General features: G+C 51.1%; 1 protein-coding gene across 2 annotated transcripts in view; it reads left to right on the top strand.

The window, feature by feature from the left end:
- ZFHX2 (zinc finger homeobox 2) overlaps positions 1-21907 on the top strand; it is a 28496-nt gene extending 6589 nt beyond the window's left edge. For both annotated transcript variants that reach the window (XM_031955063.1, XM_031955064.1), the window contains exons 2-10: positions 6429-8530; positions 8752-9266; positions 9756-9996; positions 11614-11688; positions 12335-12393; positions 14554-14754; positions 15161-15287; positions 15429-18905; positions 19210-21907. In XM_031955063.1, the coding sequence (XP_031810923.1) occupies positions 6478-8530; positions 8752-9266; positions 9756-9996; positions 11614-11688; positions 12335-12393; positions 14554-14754; positions 15161-15287; positions 15429-18905; positions 19210-20156 (7695 nt within the window). In that variant the 5' untranslated portion in view covers positions 6429-6477 and the 3' untranslated portion in view covers positions 20157-21907. The remainder of the gene's footprint in view (positions 1-6428; positions 8531-8751; positions 9267-9755; positions 9997-11613; positions 11689-12334; positions 12394-14553; positions 14755-15160; positions 15288-15428; positions 18906-19209) is intronic.
- The last annotated feature ends 883 nt before the right edge of the window (positions 21908-22790 follow it).

Genomic DNA, 22790 nt, shown 5'->3' with positions numbered 1-22790 from the left:
AGTAATGAGGGGAAGGGGTTCAGGAGATGGAGAAGAGGAAGAAGTATCTGGAGGAAAAGAAGGGAAGAGGCATCTGGGGAAAGAAAGGGGGAGGGGTCATCATTATGAAGCAGCACAGAAAGGAAAAGGGGAGCAGAGAAATGAGGGAGAAGGAAAGAAGGAGCTGAGAAATGGCGAGCCAGAGGGAAAGAATGTGGCCCAGGGAGGAGTGGCTGGCAGAGCTGGGGCGGGGCTCCATCTCCATCTCTAATGGCTGTGAAATGAGGTGAGCTCCATTAGAGGCCTCGGCTGTGAGAGTGTAACGAGATCACACTCATTAGGGCCGGGCCGATCCCAGTAATTACATCCACCCCAAACACACCCATACCAGGCTGCACACAGCCACACACGGTGTAAGCTCCATCCTGACAACACAAGGACAAGACAGAAACACAAGGGCACACACACTCCCAGATCCAGGAGCTGTCTGATCCATGGCACCAAATACTCTGCACGATACACCTGTAGCAAAGACCTACGTGCAGCTGGCATGTGGTCCTGTGAGTAGGGAAGCTCCCACCCATGCGATCTCTCAAATTGGGTACAGGCAAGGACAAAGCCATCCACAGAAACTCAAAGCCACAGACTTACTCAAACAGACAAATCACACAGAGGCTGCGAAACTTCATCCTGAGAAAGAATGTATCTGGGTGGAATGCTTCTAGAAACTCAAGCTAAAAGAAAAATACACCAGCAACATAATAGTGCCTCACTTAGACTCAGATACCAGGGAACTTAATAACAAACATCTTCTTAGGCACATGGTACTATCACATGTATACAAATCCATAGTGTACACAAATATTCTTGAAAATAACTAGGAGAAATGCGTAGAGTACCTTTCTGACTTGTTATTTAAATCATACTGTATATATTCTGACCCATAGCAGTATGGAGATATGTACCTGATTTGTTCAAGGACACATTCCAACCCCCTAGTAGCTCAGGGATGTGTACAAGGGTACACACAGGGTCGGATTAATGAAAAGTATTGACGCCTGTGACATATAGAAAAGTCCTCCAGTCTCAGCTCCATATACCTCCATATGAATTTATATGTATTCATATAGACACAAACCACCCTAAGGTATCTTGACATATATGTGTGTGTGTATATATATATATATATATATATATATATATATATATAGTCAACAGGCAAGATGGATAAAATCGTAAATGGCCAGCAGCACAGAAAATCACTTTTCACCTGAACATACATAGTTTTCAAATATGGGGAAGAATACCAGCTTATACCATTCCTTAGGATATCTCTTATAAACACAGATAAGCCAATATACATGGATGCATCTCAGCAAACTGAGTTCCAATCCACAGCCTGCAATCTTGTTTCCCTTCTATCTCCAGCTTCCTGGTGTCCCCTTTTCCTATTTTACTTCATTCTTAAGCTTCTACTTCTACCACTACCACCCAAGCCTTTTGCAAAGTATAAAGCACAAAGATTTTGGGGTAGTTCCTTCCCAAACTTGCCACCTGAACTATTTTTTGCCTGGTCTGGGAGATCTTTTTGAGATTAAATATTTACATATGCACATCAGGAAGTGAACTCCTTCCACTACAGTGTCTACCCCCTCTTTCCCTTTGGCTACTTATTCTTTCCCTCCCTGACCATACCAGTCTCAAGCTTTTTCTTCTTTTCTTTAATGGAAAAGAATCATGAATTGGCCCAGGTAGTTGTGACTGGGAGGGGATTGAGGGATAAAAAGTGATAAAAGGATAAGAGGTATTTGAGAGCTATGGAAAGTAAAGACAGATTTTGAGATAAAGGGAGAGATAGCATCTCAGTTTTGAATCAGGTCTCAGGCACTCCTTAGAGTAGTAGAAATAGCATTGATTTTGAATTTGGAATATAAGTTCAAATCCTAACTCACTTCATACCACTACAAGTTTGGGCAAATCACATTACTTCCAAGAACCTCAATTTCCTCATCTGCAAAATGAGAGGGTAAAAGAGGATGACCTATAAGGTCCCTTCTGGTTCTAATTACATGAAGGTTTTCTCCCATCTGCTTAGTGCCTGCCTTTTTGAGATGACCTTCCACTTACTTTGAATTTATGTCCTATTAGAGCATAAACTGGAAAGGACCCCAGAAGTCATTAAATTCAAACCTACCTCCCTATATTTTCAGATGAAAGAAACTGAGACTCAGATTTAAGTCTTTTGTCCGGGGCATATAGCTAATGATAGAATCAGGATCTCAGTCTAATCCAAATCTCCAAATTCAACTCTTCAAGTCACATTTGTTTTTTACCAAGCCAAGATCCCGAGATTAAAAGGGCACCCTCTAGGTAAAGAAAACAAAGAGATTGATAGTGTTAGATACTCTAGGAATGCAAACACTAGAATGTTACGAAAGGGATAGCTAGCTGGCACAGTAAATGGAGTGCCAGGTCTGCAATCAAGAAGACTCCTCTTCATGAGTTCAAATCTGGCCTCAAATACTAAGTGGATGACCCTGGGCAAGTCACATCACCTTGTTTGTCTCACTTTCTTCATCTAAAAAACGAGCTGGAGAAGGGAATGGCAAACTATTCTGGCATCTTTACCAAGAAAACCCCAAATGGGGTCACAAAGAGTTGTACACAACTGAACAATTCAATGAAAGGGTGGACCAAGAGTAAAACCAAGAAGGCCTTAGAGGACCTTAGAGATAATCTCGTTTATCCCCTCATTTTACAGATGAAGAAACTGAGGCCAGAAGGAGCTGGTGAAGCCACTTGCCTTAAAGGGCCTTGAAGGTGGTAAAGACCAGAGTTATAAATCATTCTGACTCTCTTGATGCCATATCCAGTGTCCTTTTTACAGTGTTAAATTGTCTCATTAGAGAAGAGAAAGAAGAGGAGATCCTCCATCTTGAGCAAACCTAGATGCTTGAGACATCCCTGCCCAAAACAAAGAATTTTCTTCCCATGTTTCCTAGCTTCTCTCTTATTTGGGTGTCCACTGCTTAATGGGAAGGAAAGTACATTTATGGACAAGTTGGGTGCTCAGGGAAATGAAGAAGATGAGAAAAAGTCAGAGGTGGTAGAAAAAATGCCAGCTAAGAGTTTGAGGAAAGTTTGTGTGTAGGCAAGTGTTAAATGAGGCAGGATCTTCCAAAGGAGTTAATGAAGGTTATAGGCAGAGCCCTGGATTTGGGGAGATCCTACCAGAAATGGAGAACTGGGGGGATCTGCATCCCCTTCCATATGAAGTTCCTTTTTGTGAGTTCTAGGGAACTGAGGGGACTGAGAGGGTTGGGTTTGGAGGATTATTCCTAAGGGGAACCAGCTATTAGATACCTCATGGGGGTAGCAGGTGGGGCAATAGAAGCTTCTGGTGTCTGGGGCAGGGAAAAGGATCCTAGCCTATTATTTGGTCAGGCTTTTCCTAGTTCCTTAATAAATGATAGCATCTCCTCTTCCCATCATGGCTGTTCTTCCTTTATTGTTTCTGGGTCTTCCTTTGCCTTTTGCCATCCTGCCTTTTCAGCTAGCTGACTGGTTCACAGAATCTCTTTGTGTTGAATATGTAGTTCCAAATTGTCACCTATCTGTTTTTATATCTCCTAGCACCTGAATCTCTCTTATCCATAAAGTCTGTTTAGCTCACTGACCATCTAGATCTTGGTGTTGGTCTCGGTGATTATAAAGGGTTTTTTTGATGCTCTGGATTTCTGTGTATTTTATGGTTTCAGTGGCTGTTTCTTTTTCTCCCTGGATTAGTGCGAATCTCTGACTGATTCTCATTGTGTTCTGTGTCCCTGTTTTCAGAATAAGGCATCAGGAGTTGCAAATTATTTTCTATTTACTGGGGAAGGTACCATTTGCCTCCTGCTTCCCTGTCAGGAAAGACATTTGCTGCTTAGTGACTTGAGAGGTGGATGGAAAAGAGACCCTGGTAGGGAAATTATATATTTCTTGCCCATGTCTTTGAATTTCCATGCCTAGTTTCCATTCCTAAGGAATGACAAGGAACCCACAAATAGGAAGATATTGAAAAAGATATTTCCTAAAAGGATTCCTTCTTTCCCCATATCTTCCTTTCTTCCTGGTGGAAGAGACAGAGTTGAACAGGGGGCTTTGAGGAACTGGAGATTTATCTGACTAGACCAGCTATCCTCTGCTCCCTGAATTCTCTCCATCCTTCCCTCTGCTCCAGGTCTCCCTCCTCCCATCCCCCTTTGTGGCAGCAGCCGTGTAATTTAAAGCTCTCTCTGTCGCCTCTAATGTGATCCTCTCGTTTTATTGACTCTCTCTGCCGTCTGTGGCGCCCCTTCACATCAATCTCTTCTCTAATCATACCACTGCCAGAGCCTTCTCAGCCTTCCTTGCCCCCCTCTCTCCCATTGGTACTCCGAAGGCACTCACTCCTCTCTCTCACCCATTCCCTTTACCCGAAACACTGCCATCCACCCAACCCCTGGCCTGACAATCCCACGACGCCAGCAGCCGGCGTGGAAGCCTTCAGAGTCACCTTGTCCTTACATGGGCCACACAACATATTCCTGGAGCAGAGAAGAAGCCCTTAAGACCCAGGAATAGGGAGACAGAGTGTGAGGGAAGAATTCCAGTAAGACACAGCATGGAATGATATTAAAGAGAAGGAGTCCAAGTTCTACCATCTCTCTGTGCAGCTCCACCAAAAACACATCAGGAAATTGGGGTAGAGTGGCACAAACATGTAAAAGGGGCAAAAGAAGCCATGAAAAATCCTTGGTCTTCCTGAGGTTTGGTTGGAAGATGATTCAGATGAGGAGAGAACCCCAGGGAAGAGGAGAAGGGGAGGAGAGGGGGAACGGGGGGGGGGGGGGGGGGGGGGGGGGGGGGGGCGGGGGGGGGGGGGGGGGGGGGGGGGGGGGGGGGGGGGGGGGGGGGGGGGGGGGGGGACGGGAATGCACTGAGGCAGAGATGAATTTGCAATTGAAATTATTTCCGGGGAAGAGGAGGGATTGGAAGAGATTTGCAATTTTAAACAGCTTGCCTACCAACCCTTTGCCCCTTTGGCCTTCATTTCACCCAGACCCCAAGCCAAGAGCCTAGGTCTCCCTTAGCCAGATGGAAGTTCGCTGCTCACTTCTCCATTCCAGAGAGTCTCCCCTTATTGCCGAGTACATCAATCAATAGGTTTCCCAGTAGAGAGTGCTCAGGGCTGATGTCTCTTCTTGGTAGGGCCTCGCTGTGTGCTAGCTGAAGCTGAGGAGGCCCCGGGGAAGGTGGGCTTATTGGTGCCCATAAATGTACTTGGACACTTTGTCCTTAAGGAGAGCCACAAAAGAAAGATTCTTCCTCAACTTGGTGGGCTCCTTTACCCACTCTACTGGGCACCTTGCCCTCGGTCCATCCATGGTCTACTTTTTCCCTCCCTGACCTTACTTCCTTTACTTACCTTACTTTTCCCGGGTGCTCATTTACATATTCATTAGCATGCTAAACCAGACCCTTTCAGAACCCTTTAATGTTTCTGATGTTATACCTGGATGTCTCTCCCTACCAAGAACAGGAAAGAAGTCCCCTCCAAAAAAACAGGGGGGTGGGTCCAACAAGGACTATGTCTAGAATCTCCTCCAAATCTAAGAGTTCAAGAGGTAAAGGCTAAAAGTTATCAAAAGTAAAAAACCTTTATAGTTCTAGTTATCCCTGGCAAATAAACCTCATCATCTTTCTTCTTTCTGAAACATGTCTGGCTTGAAGTTTCTCTGCTTTCACTGTGGATACTGAAGATTAAGAAAGTCTGAATCACTAGTGATCTAGAGTTAGGAAAAGTTAAGAAAACTTTTGACATGTTTGAGAACATAAGGGGAAAACTTAGTATTTTGATAATGGGGAAAGAAATTTGCCTTGTTAGTGACCTTGTGACAGGATATAAGGAGTACTAGAACCAAGAATTTGCCAATTTGGTCCTAAGCGTCTCAGTGGGATTCTCTTTCCCTAATCTTGGGCTGTGAAGAGCATTGGAAATTTTAGATTGGCACTTTTACAAGAGATGTGTCAGAAAAAAACTCCCTTTTCTCTCCTAGCTAAAGCTTGGAGCTGATAGATTTTTGCCTTCGAATTGAGTTAAGTCTCTGCCATTAATTCTTAGGATTTGTAGTAGCTCTCTTAAGCTCTGGAAAAAAGATGGCAGTGGTTTGGGTAACAGTGGAAACCAGCTTATGTTCCATCTTTGGCAAGTAGACCACAGGTTGCCAGTCCCAGGTATGTTGTAGGAGATCCAGCCAGGAGAAATGAGCTCTGATAATGTGAAACATCCTAAGGCTCGTTCTCAGAAATAAGACCTAAATACACCCAGATAGGTGTCTTCTCCCATCCATCTTACCCTCCTGTTCTCTCATCTTTTCTGTCCACATCCGGTCCCTCACCAAAACCTCTCTGCATCTCCCTTTCAGGGTGCTGGCTGTCACGCTGAGATGACCTCCCAGTGCTCCTCCGTCTGCCATGGCCACCCTTAACTCACTCTCCGCCGCAAGTAACACCTCCACCCCTGGTCATAATGCCCCGTCCCCGCCTCAGGACCTTCCCTCTGGCATGTCCTCTGCACCTGCCACCAAAGATCCCCCCACTGCTGCCACCACTGACAGAATGAGGCCCTCAGAGCTCGGGGGGCACCAGCTTGAGCCAGGCTGTGGCCTCGTCCCACCAAAGGAGACCAGGGAGCATCTACTGGAACCAGGGTGTGGCCTCATCCCACCAAAGGAGCTTGGAGCCGAGGAGGAGGAGGACAAGGAGGAGGAGGAAGCACAGGAAGAAGCAGCAGGGCCCCCTCCCCGGGATCTGACTGATCACTTGCTCTTCACCGAAGATGGGGCCGCCTATCTCCTGGCTGAAGTGCCCCTCTCTGGCCACAATGAGCTCCTCTTACCAAAGGGCTTCCCCTGGGCTGAGTCAGGGACTGAGGAAGAGTCCGGCCTGCCCCTCCGCATCTGCCCGTCCTCCACTCACCTCACTCTCCTCCACGTCCAACACGGTTTTGACCGAATTCAAGGCTTTAGCTCTTCTGACCAAATTCTGCCCCATAATACCTCAGCGCCACCTCTGGCCGCCTGCGAGGGAGGGGATGGAGCCTTCCGGAGCTACCGGCCGGCCCCACTCCCACCCAGAGATCCCAAAGATGGCCCCATAGGGAGTGGGAACGGAGACCACAGGGAGCTCTTCTGGCTCTGCTTGCTGTGCCGCCTGGGGTTCAATGGGCCCAAGGCTTTTGTGGCTCATGCTCAGTCTCATGGAGTAAAGTTGGCCCCTGTTCAGCACCAGAGCCTGCCAGGCTGCCCAGCTGTAATACAAGAGGGGAAGGAAGGGTCCACAGTGCTTGTCAGTTTTCTGGAACCAAAAATCTCTCCTGGTCCCCTGCCCACCGCACCTCTCAGCAATGGAGCAGTGGGTGGAATGGTGAATGTAACCCAGGATGGGGACAGTCCTCCCGAGGCAGGAAACCAGGGCCCTCCACTGCCCCTTGAGGAAGACATGGTCCCTAGTCCACCTTCCCCTCCTGCCACCCCGACTGCCTGGGACCCCAACCCAACCCAAGCCAAAGAATTGCCAGTGGTAGCAGGCGAGGCAGGGCCAGATTGGTTCCCTGAGGGGCAAGAGGAAGATGGGGGCCTTTGTCCCCCACTCAACCAAAGTTCATCCTCCCCCAAAGATGGGGGAGCTCTCCCGGCCCGGGCTGACTCACCTGAAGATCCCAATGACCCACCCCGTCCCTATCGGTTGGCTGATGATTATGCGCCAGCCCCACCAGCCTTCCAGGGCCTCAGTCTCTCCAGCCACATGTCCCTGCTGCACTCTCGGAACTCCTGCAAGACACTCAAGTGTCCCAAGTGCAACTGGCACTACAAGTACCAGCAGACCCTGGATGTCCACATGAGAGAGAAGCACCCCGAGAACAACAGTCATTGCAGCTACTGCAGTGCAGGAGGGGCCCACCCCCGCCTGGCAAGGGGGGAGAGCTACAACTGCGGCTATAAGCCCTACCGATGCGAGGTCTGCAACTACTCCACCACCACCAAGGGGAACCTCAGCATCCACATGCAGTCTGATAAGCACTTGGCCAACCTCCAAGGTTTTCAGGCTGGCCCAGGGGGCCAAGGGAGTCCCACGGAGGCAGCACTTCCGGCCCCAGCTGCAGACAAGGAGCCCAAGGCCAAGTCCTCCTGGCAGTGCAAGGTCTGCAGCTATGAAACCAACATCTCTCGGAATCTTCGAATCCACATGACCTCAGAGAAGCACATGCAGAATGTTCTGCTGCTACACCAGGGGCTGCCTCTGGGGCTGCCTCCTGGGCTGGTGGGACCAGGCCCTCCCCCACCACCGGGAGCAGCCCCTGCCAACCCCCCTGAGCTGTTCCAGTACTATGGGCCACAGGGACTGGGCCAGCCCCCAGCCCCTTTGCCTGGCCCAGGGTTGAGGCCAGACAAGCCCTTGGAGGCCCAGCTTCTCCTCAATGGCTTTCATCACCTGGGGCCACCTGCCCGGAAATTCCCTGCTCCTGGTAAGATTCCTCTATTGGTTCCCCTTTTTTTCCTTTTCCCTGTCTCCATCTCTCCTTTCCTATTCTCTAGCCACTTCCGTCCTTTTCCCCTAGGAACCTCCCTCCCCCAGTGTCATTTTTCTCTTTTCTGATGTCACCTTCAGACTCATATTCAGTTAATTTCTAGCCTCAGCACAAGCCTTTTGCTTCCTCTGACCCACCTGCCTCTCCCTATTCTCTAGCCCCTGGCAGCCTTTCCCCGGAACCTCGCCTTCCCCCCAGTCAGCTTCTGGGGCCCACCATGGATGGCCTGCCCACCTCACCCCCCCCAGATGAAGACCCCTCGCTGAAAGTGTTCCGATGCCTGGTGTGCCAGGCTTTCAGCACAGACAGCCTGGAGCTGCTACTGTACCACTGCACCCTGGGCCGAAGCCTCCCCGAAGCCGAGTGGAAGGAGGTAGCTGGAGACACCCATCGCTGCAAACTCTGCTGCTATGGGACTCAGCTCAAGGCCAACTTCCAGCTCCATCTCAAGACTGATAAGCATGCCCAGAAATACCAGCTGGTGGCCCACCTGAGGGAGGGCAGCGGGGGTACTCCTGCACCAGTACCCCCTCTGGGGGAGGGTGCTCCCTATGGGCCAGTCTCTCCCTTACACCTGCGCTGTAACCTTTGTGACTTTGAGTCTAACAGCAAGGAGAAAATGCAGCTCCATGCCCGGGGTGCCACACATGAGGAAAACAGCCAAGTCTACAAGGTTAGCTGTGGGGGAGGGGGGGAGAGAGAAGGAAAGGGAGAGGAAAATATAACAGTGGCAATCCCAGGGCATGGAGTAAGGGAAGAGGGAGGATGAAGCCAAGTGGATAGAGGTGTGAGGAAAGAGGCATAGGATGGGAGGAAAATATCAGACAGAGGCAGACAGGATAACAGAAAAAAAGAAAAAGAAAAGCCCGGAATACAAGAAGGTAAACAGTCAAGGGAGCATCTGTGGTGAGAAAGTAGAAAGCAATGGAATCAAGGAAGGATGGAGCTGTAGGTAAGAGGGAGAAGGGAAAGATAAAGACGAGGAGGGACAGAAAACAAAGGCAGAGTCCAGGGAAAGGGAGAGTTTGCACTGGAGAGCTCTTGAAGAGAATGGGCGGGACTGGAAAGGGGAGCTAAGGAGGAATCTTCCTTGGAGGGTGTGCAAGGAAGGACATTTGGTGCTTATCTCCTGGGCCTAAAGTGTCTCCTCCTCTCCTCCCAGTTCCTGCTGGAGATGGAAGGGTCAGAGGCAGGGGTGGAATTGGGACTTTACCGATGTCTTCTGTGTGCATGGGAAACACCTTCCCGATTGGCTCTGTTGCAACACCTTCGGGCACCGGCTCACCGAGATGCCCAGGCCCAACGCCGACTTCAGCTGCTGCAGAGCGGACGTGTAGCTGAGGAAGGAATTTCCGCTCTTCAGAGCATCCTGTGCTTCAGCCACAGCCAGCCCAGAACTCCTGGTGAGGATGAATGGGTCTGGGGAGCAGGGTTTGTGAGTGGAGGAAGAGAAAGGCTGGGGTGCTGGCTATTTCAGATAGGGGCCGAGTACTCTTATGGAGGTGACAGAGAAGCATGGGTGGCAAGGTGAGGGTAGTGGGTATGTGATGCGGCAAGGGGGATTGAGGCGGATGGAACGATAAGCAAGAAGAGTCAAAGGCAAAGGAGACAGAAGAGGCTCAGAGAAAAGGGAGCTATGGCGCAGGGAGTGCTACAGTGTGACAAAGCAGGCACAGGAGGTAGGATATAAGGGGAGAAGGGCTGTGGGGTTGGTAGATCAAGGGCCAAGAGTTAAGTAATTGTGGGAGAAACATTTCCTAACTTTGTGATAAGAAGCCAGTTTCCTGGCAATGCTGGGGGAGGTGTTGGGGGTGGGGGGAGTGGGCTGGAGCTAATTGGGAAGGAGGAGATGGGGATGGGAAAAGTTTAATGGTTTATTTGGAGGGTAATAGGAACCCAATACTGGTAGAGAAGAGGCTTACATTACAAGCTTTCCCTCTGCCCTTTGGCGAAGCTCAGGACCTTGAATGACATCCTACTATGTCTTTAGCCTCATCTAGGATGGGCTGTTAGTTGAAGATGGGGGCCACAGATGCCACAGGTTTAATGAAGGGAAGATGGGATCAGGCGGGCCATGGGTGCTGGACTCTCCAGAGACAAAGATGGGCAAGGGCACTGGCAGCAGGAACCAGGGAACAGGCTGCATTGACTGGTGCTAATTGAATTGCCAATAAGCTGGCTGGAGTTAAGTGCCGGAGGGGCTCGGATCAATAGCTAACGATCTTGGCGCAGGGCTGAATGGAGTTAAGGAACTTTAACACTTTAATTAGGCCGCCAACGAAAATAAATTCCTACACATCTGTCAATTCTTCCTGTCTCGGTAATCTCCTCTCCAGGCCCAGCAGCCCCTTGCTTTATGTTTTCTCTCTGCTACTTCCTGAAATCACCCCCTCTCAGAACCTCAGCCTTTCCCAATCCACTGTTCTCCCCACCACATCACTACGGAGGGAGGTAGGAGCAGAATGGGGAAGAGTCAGGAGGCCTAAACTGTAGGCCTGGCTCTGGTCCTGAGGAGCTATGTGGCCTTGGGGAATCACAGCAACTCCCACTGAGATAGTCTGGAAGGTGTGCAGAGCGCTTGTGAGGGAGTGCAGGCTTTTCTACATGAGGAAACGGGGGAACTGGCAAGGAAGGACACTTGCCTGTAATCACCATTAGTAAGTGTCAGAGGCAAGTGTTGAACCCAAACGTCCTTCTTTATCCCCTCTTTCTACTCTACTAAAGTCACTTTTCTTATCTTCAGTTTTCTTATCCATAAAAGGAGGGGGTTAGATTAAATGATTTTCCTATACTAAAGTTCTGTGATTCTCCTTCATCTCAGTACTTTTCTTCCCAATCTTTCTCACACTCTTTGTACTAAAAAAAATTTCATATCGTTCTTCCTCTCTCCTAACACTTTGATATCATCTGCCAACCAGTTTGTTCTAAGCTCATCCAGTTTAGTCTTCTTTTCCCTTCCCTTTCTTCACTTGACCCTTGCCATCCCTTTAAGGTGCTTTTCCTCTCCTTCCCCTATACAGCAAAAGCTCCTATTACTGCCCACATGGAGCCATCTATTGCAGAAAAAAACACTCAGAACAAGGCCCCATCACTAGGTGAGTTGCTCATACTATTGCTCCCCCAAGCCTCCCCTCCCCCCACTGGCCTCACAACCAGGATAATCCCCCGGTTGTTCAGAGAACAGCTGATACCTCCGGAGTAGCTCCTGGACAGTGAAGGGAAAGAATGCTTTCAAAGGAAGAGCCAGGAAGTTACTTGAGAGGAAAATGGGTTTGGGGTGAACAAAAAAGGGTATATGAGGTTACCTTCAGTCTTGCTGAGGTTTTGACATTTCTCCCCTTTGGATCCTGACTCCATACTTGGCCTAAACTAAAGAGAAGGGATCTCTGTGATCCCTAAATCTAGTTTTATTTGGTCATCTCTAGTCAAACAAATACAAAGGTGTCTCTACTGGAGACATCCCAGCAGCCTCCATGATTCATTTCTAGGGAAGGAGAGGCAATACCGAGGCCCTGTTATGTGCTCTGGGGGAAGGGGGGGTCGTGTGAGTTGGGGAGTATATAAGGGTGTTTCTCTTTGTAAAATTGTTTAGCATAGTGCTGGCACAGAGGTCTATATAAAGCTTATTTTTTTCCTCTTACTCTATGCTTATACACTAATCCTGTAGGTGGTAGATGAAAAAAAGATAAATAATCTGGGTTTCCCAAACTCATTCTGAACCTCTTTTCTTTCAATCCTCAGCTTCTGAAGAGGCAGAAAACAGAACTGGCCCTTCGGGGGACAATATCAACCAGACTGTGGTCAGAATTGGGATGACTGGGAAGGGTCTGGGGGAAGGAGGGGAAGGTGGCTTTATTAGAGAATTGTATTCGAAAGACAAAAAGAGGAATTCAGATCTGTACAGTTTTACAGAAAAGGAATTATAGGCCAAGAACAGACTCGTACTCTTTAAATCAGTGGTTTTATTTCCCTTAGTATGTTCACATACAATAATACTAGCTAACATTTATGTAAGATTTCAGTTTACAAAATACTCTCACTTACAGTGTAAGATCAACTGCTTTTATTTAGCCACAGTCAGAGAAAAACCTAGAGTTTTACTGGCCTTAGATGTGAAAGAGTAAAGCAAGATGAAAAGGAAAAGGTGAGGATAGTTTGAAGGAGAAAATTTATGAGAAGCTGACCTGGGATTCAGGATGGGGTGGGGGAAGGAGAGAATGGGAGAAAAAAAAGATGGGTGAGAGGGTGATGGGGGGGGGGGGGGGGGAAGAAAAGCTGCCCGAGGCAGAGACAGGAATTCCCAGCCTTATGGGATAGCTGTCTTGGGGCCTTTCAGGCTACATACAGTTTCTTTCCAGGTATAGTCCTGGCAGCATTTCCTTCAGCCACTTCTCCACTTCCTGGGGACGGAGAGGCAAAAAGAGCCCCGCCCCAGCTTAGATCATCCAGTAGGATAGAAAAAATATTGAATGTCCAAAAGGCCTGGCTTGGGAAGAGAATAGGAAACGATTTTTAGCCCAGGAGCAGAAGCACCAGGAGACTTTAATAAGGCTTCTCTTGATTCCAAAATAAAAGAGGGAACATGAGGCACAAAGTTGCCATTTCTCCCATCCGAATCTAGATAAATCCACATTTTAAACAGCCCCCCCACTCCCCAGGACAGGCCTCCTACAGCGGTGACTGCAACAGCCCTGGGTGGTGAAGGGTGGCAACCGCAAGCAACGTTGTAGTCACTTTCACTGGGTCCAACGGGTCCAATCACTGGCCTTCTTCATCGGGCTGGGGGTGGGGGCAGTGGAATGAGGGATTGTCTCAAGGACTCTCCACCCACTTGTGCCTTCCCCTCGAGGCATCCACCAACTATTTCCCGTAGCCAGAAAGTAAAAAGCTCAAGTGAGGAGTTCTGAGCTGAAAGACCCGATCCAGAGAAGGGAGACCCAGTGCCCAGGCCCTTTGCTGACAGCAATGGGAAGAGTCTCTCACTGCTCCATCACACAAACTGTACTTCCAGAGCTCGCATCCTCTTCCACCACCACCACCAGCTCCATCTCCACTCCCATTTCCCCGCCCCTTTAGAGGGGGAGGGGTGGATGGAAGGGGGGACCTGAGCCAGAGGGAGGAGGCCAGGCCAGAATTTTCCTGGGCCACTGGCCACTGGGGGAGCTGTGGTGTTTGTTTACCCAAAAAAAAAAAAAAAAAAAAAAAAAAAAAAGGAAGAAGGAAAAGAAAGAGTGGGAGCTGAGCCGATTCGGAGGGAGGATGAGTGGGCTCCGAAACAGGCAGGTATGGCCTCCTTCCTAGAACTGCTCTGGCCGAAGGGAGAGCTGAAAGGACAATAGGGAAAGGCAGGCCATGCTTCAGGGTTGGGAAAGTGCCCATAGGGCCTAAAAGGAGAGAGGCCAGAGCCAGGAAGAGAAAGGGAGAAGAAGGTGGAGGCGTGGGCTCGGGATAGGGGGAGAGATCCAAATTAAGTGGGGGAGGGAGGGGTGGAACTGTCAGGCCAGGGGGAAGGGAACATTGATTGCTGGGGGACAGAGGGAGATGTAAAGAGGAAGACAAACCTATAAGGGAGGAATGGGAGCAACAGGAGAATATGGAGGAATAACAGGAAGAGAGGGCAAACAAAGAGGGAAGGAGAGTCTACAGCTTAAAGCAGGCCTCAGTCCCTGCCCCCAGGGAAGGAGCAGGAGGGTGCCAGCTCCCTGAGCCCCTGGAGAGGTGTTGCTTGAAGGTTTCTGGTGACGTCTTCCTGTAAGGTTTTCTCACGAGCTCTTGCAGCTCTCTCGGTGATCTATCGAGGTCCAAGAGCAGCCTGAAGCCCTGAGGTCCTAGGTTTATCAGCTCAGGTATTCTCAGGGCCCTAGAACTCTTGCCTCAGGGTCACCTTTTCTGAACCAGGAGTTCCTCTTGTGTGTTCCCTCCTTCCTAAGCCCCTCCCACTCACCTACGCATCCCCCCAGGTGTACTGCTGTCCGTACTGCAGCTTCATCAGCCCTGCCAGTGAGCAGGTACAGGCCCATACTATAGCCCAGCACGCCGTGCAGCCCAAGTACCGGTGCCCACTGTGCCAGGAACAGCTGGTGGGACGATCTGGTCTTCATTTTCACCTTAGCCATCTGCACAATGTGGTGCCTGAATGTGTTGAAAAACTACTTCTGGTGGTGAGTGCCAGGCAAGAACCCCTGGGAATTCAAACCCCTGATGAGCACTGTTATGCAGAAAGGGTGCAGGGAGGGTGGGGGGAATAGCATGCCTCACCTTTCCCTCTGTAGTAAGCAGTTGGTCCCAAGGCTCAGCTTTCCCTTTTCCTGTCTTGAGGGCCACACTTTTTCCTTCCCCTGCTTCTGTTTTTAATTCTACCATTGAAATTAAAAATCCACATCTATCCCAGCTGACCATAGATTTTGAGGCCACTGGAACCTGGGAAATGGATAAAGGGACCCCGGCCAACACAGAAACTGTATAGGCACTGGAGGGGAGGCTAGGCCTTTGGGAGTGGCAAGCACCAGTAAAGCAGGAGAATGGAGCAGAAGCATTGGAACCATCTGGACTTTTTCCTTTTTTTAGGCCACAACTGTGGGAATGACCTTTTTGACCAAAGTGCTGCCTGGGACCAGTCTCAGTCCCATAGGGGATAGCCCTGAACCCCCAGCTCCTGGAACTGAACCAGTATCCAGTAGAGACTCTGCAGTGGGTAAGGGAAGAAGCAGCAAGTTTGGGGGATAGTTGGTGGAGGGGAGGTCAATATTATGAACTAAGGAGATAAAGATTAAGGGAACCAGAGTTGGGAACTCATAATTTTCTTCCCGGCCTAATCCACTTCTCTCCTCCTTAGGAGAAGGACCTAACCTGCTCCCAGAAGTCAATCCAGACCCTCTACCAGAGCCTCCTCCAGCTCCAGCTGAGGCCCCTGACAAACCTTTGACAAGTCCTGAAAAGCCCCCTTCTCCAGCTCCTTCTCCACTTCCTCAGCCTGACCCCCAGACTGAAGAAGCATCCCCCATAATGCCCACAGTTGAAGAGGAAGATGGGCCAGCAGGGGAGTCTCGCCCAGCAGAGCCAGCCCTTGCCGATGCCCGACATCCTCTGTCCTACCGTAAGACTACCAACTTTGCTCTAGACAAGTTCTTGGATCCTGCCCGTCCCTACAAGTGCACAGTGTGTAAGGAATCCTTCACTCAGAAGAATATCCTCCTGGTGCATTACAACTCTGTCTCCCATCTGCATAAGATGAAGAAAGCTGCCATTGACCCCTTGGCCCCAGCCAGGGGGGAGGGGGGCGCCCCCCCCACAGCTGCCACTGCCACAGACAAGCCCTTCAAGTGCACGGTCTGCCGAGTCTCCTACAACCAGAGCTCCACCCTGGAGATCCACATGCGGTCAGTCCTGCACCAGACTCGGTCCCGGGGAGCTAAGGCCGATGCCAAGGCCGAGGGGCCCGAGAGGAGCCAGGAAGAGTCCAAGGAGGCTGACCCCGAAGGGGTGGGGGGCGCAGAGAAGAAGGGGCCCGAGCCCGGCAGCTTGGTTTCTGGGCTGCCTTTTCTGTCTCCACCACCTCCGCCCTTGGACCTGCACCGTTTCCCTGCCCCTCTCTTCACTCCCCCAGTGCTGCCTCCATTCCCTCTTGTTCCCGAGTCCTTGCTCAAGCTCCAGCAGCAACAGCTGCTCCTGCCCTTCTACCTGCATGACCTCAAGGTGGGGCCCAAGCTGGCACTAGCAGGGCCCACCCCTGTGCTCTCCCTGCCACCCACCACCCCGCCACCTCCCCCACCTGCCCTCAAAGCTGAGCCAGCAGAGCGGGAACGAGAGCGCCCCGCCGTGGCTGAGGAGAGAGGCGAGGCGGGGCCATCTTCCCCACCCTGCCAGCCTCCCAACGAGGCGGCTCGGACGGCAGCCAAGGCCCTGTTGGAGAACTTTGGCTTTGAGCTGGTGATCCAATACAACGAGGGCAAGCAGCCGGCGCCACCCCCCCCTACCCCACCTCCTCCCGAGGCCCTGGGGAGCGGGGACAAGCTGGCCTGTGGAGCCTGTGGAAAGCTCTTCTCCAACATGCTCATCCTCAAAACCCATGAGGAACATGTCCATCGGCGCTTCCTGCCTTTTGAGGCCCTCAGCCGCTATGCTGCTCAGTTCCGAAAGAGCTACGACAGCCTGTATCCACCCCCGGCCGAGCCCCCCAAGCTTTCAGAGGGCTCTGTAGACTCCTCTGCTGCCCCGCTCTGCTCACCCTTCCTGGTGCCCGAGCCTGAGGCTGGGAGCAGCCAGCCCCCCGAGGAACACCTCCATCCGGGAGCTCGCTGGCCCCAAGAGGAAGAAGACTGCGGGAAGAGTCCTCTCCCCGCACCTGCCCCCACAGGCCGCCGCTTCTCCCGCACAAAGTTCACAGAATTCCAGTCCCAAGCCCTGCAGTCCTTCTTTGAGACCAGCGCCTATCCCAAAGATGGGGAAGTGGAGCGGCTGGCAGGGCTCCTGGGCCTGGCCAGCCGTGTGGTAGTGGTGTGGTTCCAGAATGCTCGGCAGAAAGCCCGGAAGCATGCGGGGGATGGGGGCCCTGTGACCATCATGGGAGCAGGGACAGGATCCTCAGCCTGCAGGCGCTGCCACGCCACCTTCCCCTGCATCTTTGAGCTCGTGCGGCACCTCAAGAAATGCTATGATGACCGGCCACCAGAAGAGGAGGAGGAGGGAGAAGAAGAAGAGGAGGAGGCAGCTGAGGAGGAAGAGCCCGAGGAAGAACAGGCATCAGCACCCCCAGCTGACCCAGAGGCTCCAGCACCAGGATCTCCAGAAGGAGAGGACCTATGCCAGGCAGAGACCACCACGGCAGCAGAGGGAGAGAACGAGGGGACAGCCCCACCCTCCCCCTGCCCAGTTCACACCTGTGACCAGTGTGCTGCTGCTTTTGCTAGCCAAGAGCTCTTGAGCAGCCACCAAAGACTCCATTTTGTGCCACCAGTGCCACCTGGTGCCCCTCCACACCTCTTGGACTTGCCCCTGTTAGTGTTTGGTGAGCGTGGCTCCCTGGTGTCAGGACCCTCTCCAGCTTCAGGGCCTCCTCTGAAACGCAAGCATGAAGAGGGCAGCCTGTCACCAACAGGAAGTGAGGTTGGGGGACCTGGGGAGGGTGAGCCGCCCCGAGACAAGCGTCTCCGTACCACCATCCTGCCTGAACAGCTGGAAATCTTGTACCGCTGGTATATGCAGGACTCCAACCCAACCCGCAAGATGCTGGACTGTATCTCTGAAGAGGTAGGGCTTAAGAAGCGGGTGGTGCAGGTCTGGTTCCAGAATACCAGAGCCCGGGAGCGGAAGGGTCAGTTTCGAAGCACTCCTGGAAGCGTATCCAGCCCAGCCATCAAGACCCCTGCCCCAGCCACCTCTGTGCCCTTCACAAAATTTGGCCTCTTAGTGGGCAAAGTGGAAGAGGGAGTAGGAAGAGAAGTCTCCAAGCGAGAAGCACCCACCCTCCCCTATGCAACAGCTTCTCCCACCACTGGCCCCGCATCCTTTCTACCCCCTGGCAAGGAAGTTAAGGAGGCCAGTGCCACCCCATCAGATGCTACCCCAACACCCCCACCACCTCCCCCACCTCCTGAGGAAGAGGAGCCACTAAAGGCATCTCCCGAGACTGAGGTCTGCAGTCCATCAGGAGGGGACTTGAGTGACTCATCTGCTTCTAGCCTGGCTGAGCCAGAGTCACCCGGTGCTGGGGGAGGGAGTGGTGGTGGAGCTGGAGGTGGGGGAGGGACCCCTGATGGGCTAGGACAGCGGCGCTATCGGACCCAGATGAGCAGCTTGCAGCTGAAGATCATGAAGGCCTGCTATGAGGCCTACCGCACTCCAACCATGCAGGAGTGTGAAGTCCTCGGAGAAGAGATTGGGCTCCCAAAGAGAGTCATCCAGGTGTGGTTCCAGAATGCTCGTGCCAAGGAAAAGAAGGCCAAGTTACAAGGGGTGGGAGGAGGTGGGGGAGGCAGCAGCAATGAAGGCCCCATGGGAGCTCCCCGAACTGACTGCCCTTACTGTGATGTCAAGTATGATTTCTATGTCTCCTGCCGGGGCCATCTGTTCTCCCGTCAGCATCTGGCCAAGCTTAAGGAGGCAGTCCGAGCCCAGCTCAAGAGTGAAAGCAAGTGCTATGACTTGGCTCCTGCCCCTGAGGCTCCCTTGGTCCCTAAGGCCCCTCCACCCACCACGACTGCCACGCTCCCCCTGGGAACTGCCAACACCCTGCCTCGGCTGGCCCCTGTGCTCCTGTCTGGTCCTGCTCTGGCTCAACCCCCACTGAGCAGCTTAGCCCCCTTCAGTTCAGGTAAGCAGGGAGGGAGGAGTCTCCCCCCCCCGCCTTCAGTGCTATCCTTCCTTTCCCCTTTTCCTCTGGGCTTCCCTTCCTGACACCACCTTGTTTTGTCCTCTTCCTTTGATCCCGTTTCTGGGACAGAGAGGAAAATGTAAGTCACTGGTTCTGTGGTGGGGTGACAGTAGGGCTCACTGTAGGGACCAATGGTAAACTGGGATTCTGTGGGAAGGAGTCAGTGCTTCTGACTGGTAGGGGACCTCCCCCCCTACAGTGATCTGCCCCTGTCCCCTTGTTCAACCTCTCTTCTTCCCCCCAGGCCCCGCGGCTTCTTCAGGCCTCATTAGCCTTGCTGCTGCTGCCTCTGTCTTGCCGGCTACTTCAGTCGTCCAGCCCAGTCCAGCTCGCCCCTTACCTCAGAGAACAGATCAGGCCAACCCCACTGCAGTGGACCCTACTCCAGGGCCTCCTGCTGAAACTTCAGGGGACAACATCCCTGATGAGCGTAAGTGTGCTGCCACAGGGGTCACTTCCTCTACTGACGCCCTCAAGAATCTCAAGGCCCTGAAGGCCACAGTACCTACCCTGCTAGGGGGCCAGTTTCTGCCCTTCCCCCTACCGACCGCAGGGGGGGCTGCCCCCCCAGCCGTCTTTGGTCCACAGCTCCAAGGGGCCTATTTCCAACAGCTATATGGGATGAAAAAGGGGCTGTTCCCCATGAACCCTGTGATACCTCAGACCCTCATTGGGCTGCTCCCCAATGCCCTCCTCCAGCCGCCACCCCAGCCCCCTGAGCCTGCAGCCACAGCTCCCCTGAAGCCACCAGAGCTGCACCTCCCCAGTGAGGGTGAGCCTGGGGAAGCTGATGAATTGCTAGCGGGTACCACTGGCATTTCCACCGTGGATGTGACCCACCGCTACCTGTGCCGCCAGTGCAAGATGGCATTTGAGGGAGAGGCACCTGCTGCTGCCCACCAGAGGTCTTTCTGCTTCTTTGGAAGGGGTCCTGGGGCTGGTATGCCCCCTCCTCTCCGTGTACCCATCTGTACCTACCACTGCCTGGCATGTGAGGTGCTGCTGAGTGGGCGGGAGGCCCTGGCAGCACATCTGCGCTCCTCAGCGCACCGGCGCAAGGCAGCCCCTCCACCACCCCAAGGAGGCCAGCCGGTCACCAACGCCACGGCTTTTGCCAAAGAGGAAGCAAGATTACCTCACACGGACTCCAACCCAAAAACTACTTCTACCTCTACACTTCTAGCTTTATAAACAGAGAAACCAAGACAGGGGAAGAGAGAAGGGCTCTTCAGCTCTTCCTGCATACTCCAAGGGGTTCCTGGTGGGAGCTCAACCCCCCCCCCCACCCATACCCCACAGCTCTGCCCATCCTGGGGGAGTCTCCAGACTTCAACCCTCAATGGGCTTCACACACCCCACCTCTAGCAGTGTCCTGCCTCCTCCCCAACACAGACACATAACCTAGCTCTTAGACTCCTTACAAACATACTCCTATCTGCCCCCCCATTCTTACATGTACACTTACACAGCCTGCCTCCCCACATATATACACACATACATACCTACCTTCCTCATGTCCTGCCTTTCCCGACATTTTCATGGTCTCCAAAGGCGGCCTGCCTCTTCCCCACAATGTCCCCAGATACACGCACCTATCGAACTCAAGTTGTCCCGTACTGTGCTACTGACTGAGAAACGCCAAAAAGAGAGAAAAAGGAAAACCCAAGAGGACAAAGGGGAAGGGAAAAAAACAAAACACATACCACTCTCCTTTCCCCTCTCCCCTTACCTTCATTCAGAGCGCAACACCAGTCACAAACTCTTACCAAGCTCCCAACTGGCCAGCCCCCATCACTGGGGCCCAGGACAGGTAGGGGGCCTTGGGACTCTAACCAAACAAGAGGTGGGACAGGGAGAGGGGTCCCCTTACTCCCCCATCTCCCCTCCCTCTCCAGCAGGGGAACTTTGGTAGCCTGGACTCTTGAGGAAGCCGTTACCAGGAACCCCTATGCCCCTCTCCTTCCTACACCCCAGAACTGCAGTAACTTATTCTCAAAGGCTTTAAACACAGAGATCCTCTCAGCAGCCGTGGGCCAGCCCCTGGTCCCAGGCCTGCCACCATTGGGCCCAGCCTGTGGGACCCGGTGCCGCCCACCAACGGCAAATCCAAAGTTCTTTAAAAAAAAAAAAAAAAAAAAAAAAACTGAGACACACACACAACCAAAAAAGAGAGAGCAAGAGAGAGCGTACGCAAGAGAGAGAAAGAGATGGAGAGACCAGAGGAATGAACTAAAGAAAAATAAACTTGAAAAACACAGAAAAAAAAACCCAACAAAAACCTTCCACCAAACAAATTGGTTTTTCCTGTTTGTGTCGATGTTTTTGGTTCTTTAGATTTTAAAAATTCTCTTGTGTTAAGGGTTGTTTTTTAAACCTCCCCCATTTCTTTGGAAGAACAAATGGTTTTTAGCCCCTGAAGTGGGTGATTAAGCACCTCATGGGACTGAGAATAATGTCATGCTATCTTTTCCTCTCCCCATTACACTGTGTATTTAAGAGGAAAGGTAAGATCCCAACATGCGTAAGAAATTGTTATCACCAAAAAGCTCTTTCCTAGAAATAGAACAGGGACCCTTGGAAACCCTGTCTAAAAAAAGTGTGGATGAATGTGACAAAATGGTTTGTGAATCCTAGCAGTCCTTTCCTCCGACCCATTTTACTTCCCTCCTAAATCTCAGTTCCTATTCCTCTTAATAACTCCTTCATAATCTCCTCTTCCTAAAAATATCTCATTCTCCATCCTCTTTCATGTCCCTTTGCACACTGTCTCCAAGTCTTTACGTTCCTCACTTCCCATCACCCCAGCCTGTATCTTCCATTACTCAGCAGCTATTCAGCTGTTGAAAGGAACTCAGAGGTGTTTGTTAGAATATGCCCTGAGACCACAGGGACCAGCCCAATTGAAGGGGCTATTGGGAGAATAAAAGAAGGCATAAGCACAAGATAGGAGTTCCTCTCCTTAATTTTTATAAGCTAATATGGTGAATGACATCTTGATAAAGGAAAAGTCCACCTATAAACTTCTGAGGCCACCTGATTTTCTCCTATCCATTCTTTTGAATCCCTATCCTTTTGTCTCATCTCCCACTTAACTATTCAACCCTTCCCTCAATTAAATTCATCCTGGAGTTTAGTTTCCAGTTGATGAAATTTTCCATGCTAAACAACATTCTGGCTTTGTAGAAGAGAGAGCATGAAGGGGAGAAGAGAGAGGAGAGAAAACCTAGCTTAGTCCTACAATCACCATACAATCTTGTCTTTATAGTGCTCTATAACTTACAAAGTGCTATCCTTTCAATAACCCAGTGATATTTCATGAGTCTTAATTCCTGCCCCAAAGTCAGCCACCACATCCCAAGTGGAATTAGAAGGGCAGAATGATGCCAAAAAATACCAGCTACCAATTTAGGTAGCAATAGAGGAATCAACCCACCTCCAATTGGTCCATGATGCTCTTGCTATCTCTCTCTGCCTCCCTCTTGTTCCCTTCCCACTCCTCCCTCTCCCATTGAAATTCCATGTATAAAACTATTTTCTTAGCAGCATGTGTATGAGGAAAGAGGCTTTTTAACTCTGTGCTTTATGGGAATGTGACTTGTGTATAAAGGTTGAAAACAAAAACACAGGAAAAAAAAAAAATAAGAGGAAACATTTTCAAAACAAAACCAAACCTGGCAATTGCCTGGTATGGAGTGACAAAGTGTGGAGTTATTTGAAACTGCTTATGGGTGTCTCATATCTTCGAGCCTTTCAACTGGAAAGGTAGGCTGGTTAGAGTTTTGGACAGAAATCTTTACCCATCACATAAACTCTTGTGTGTATGTA

Source organism: Sarcophilus harrisii, chromosome 2 (genome assembly GCF_902635505.1).
Source record: "Sarcophilus harrisii chromosome 2, mSarHar1.11, whole genome shotgun sequence".
NCBI classification, from domain to species: Eukaryota; Metazoa; Chordata; class Mammalia; order Dasyuromorphia; family Dasyuridae; genus Sarcophilus; species Sarcophilus harrisii.
This window is presented reverse-complemented; position numbering and strand designations above follow the sequence as displayed.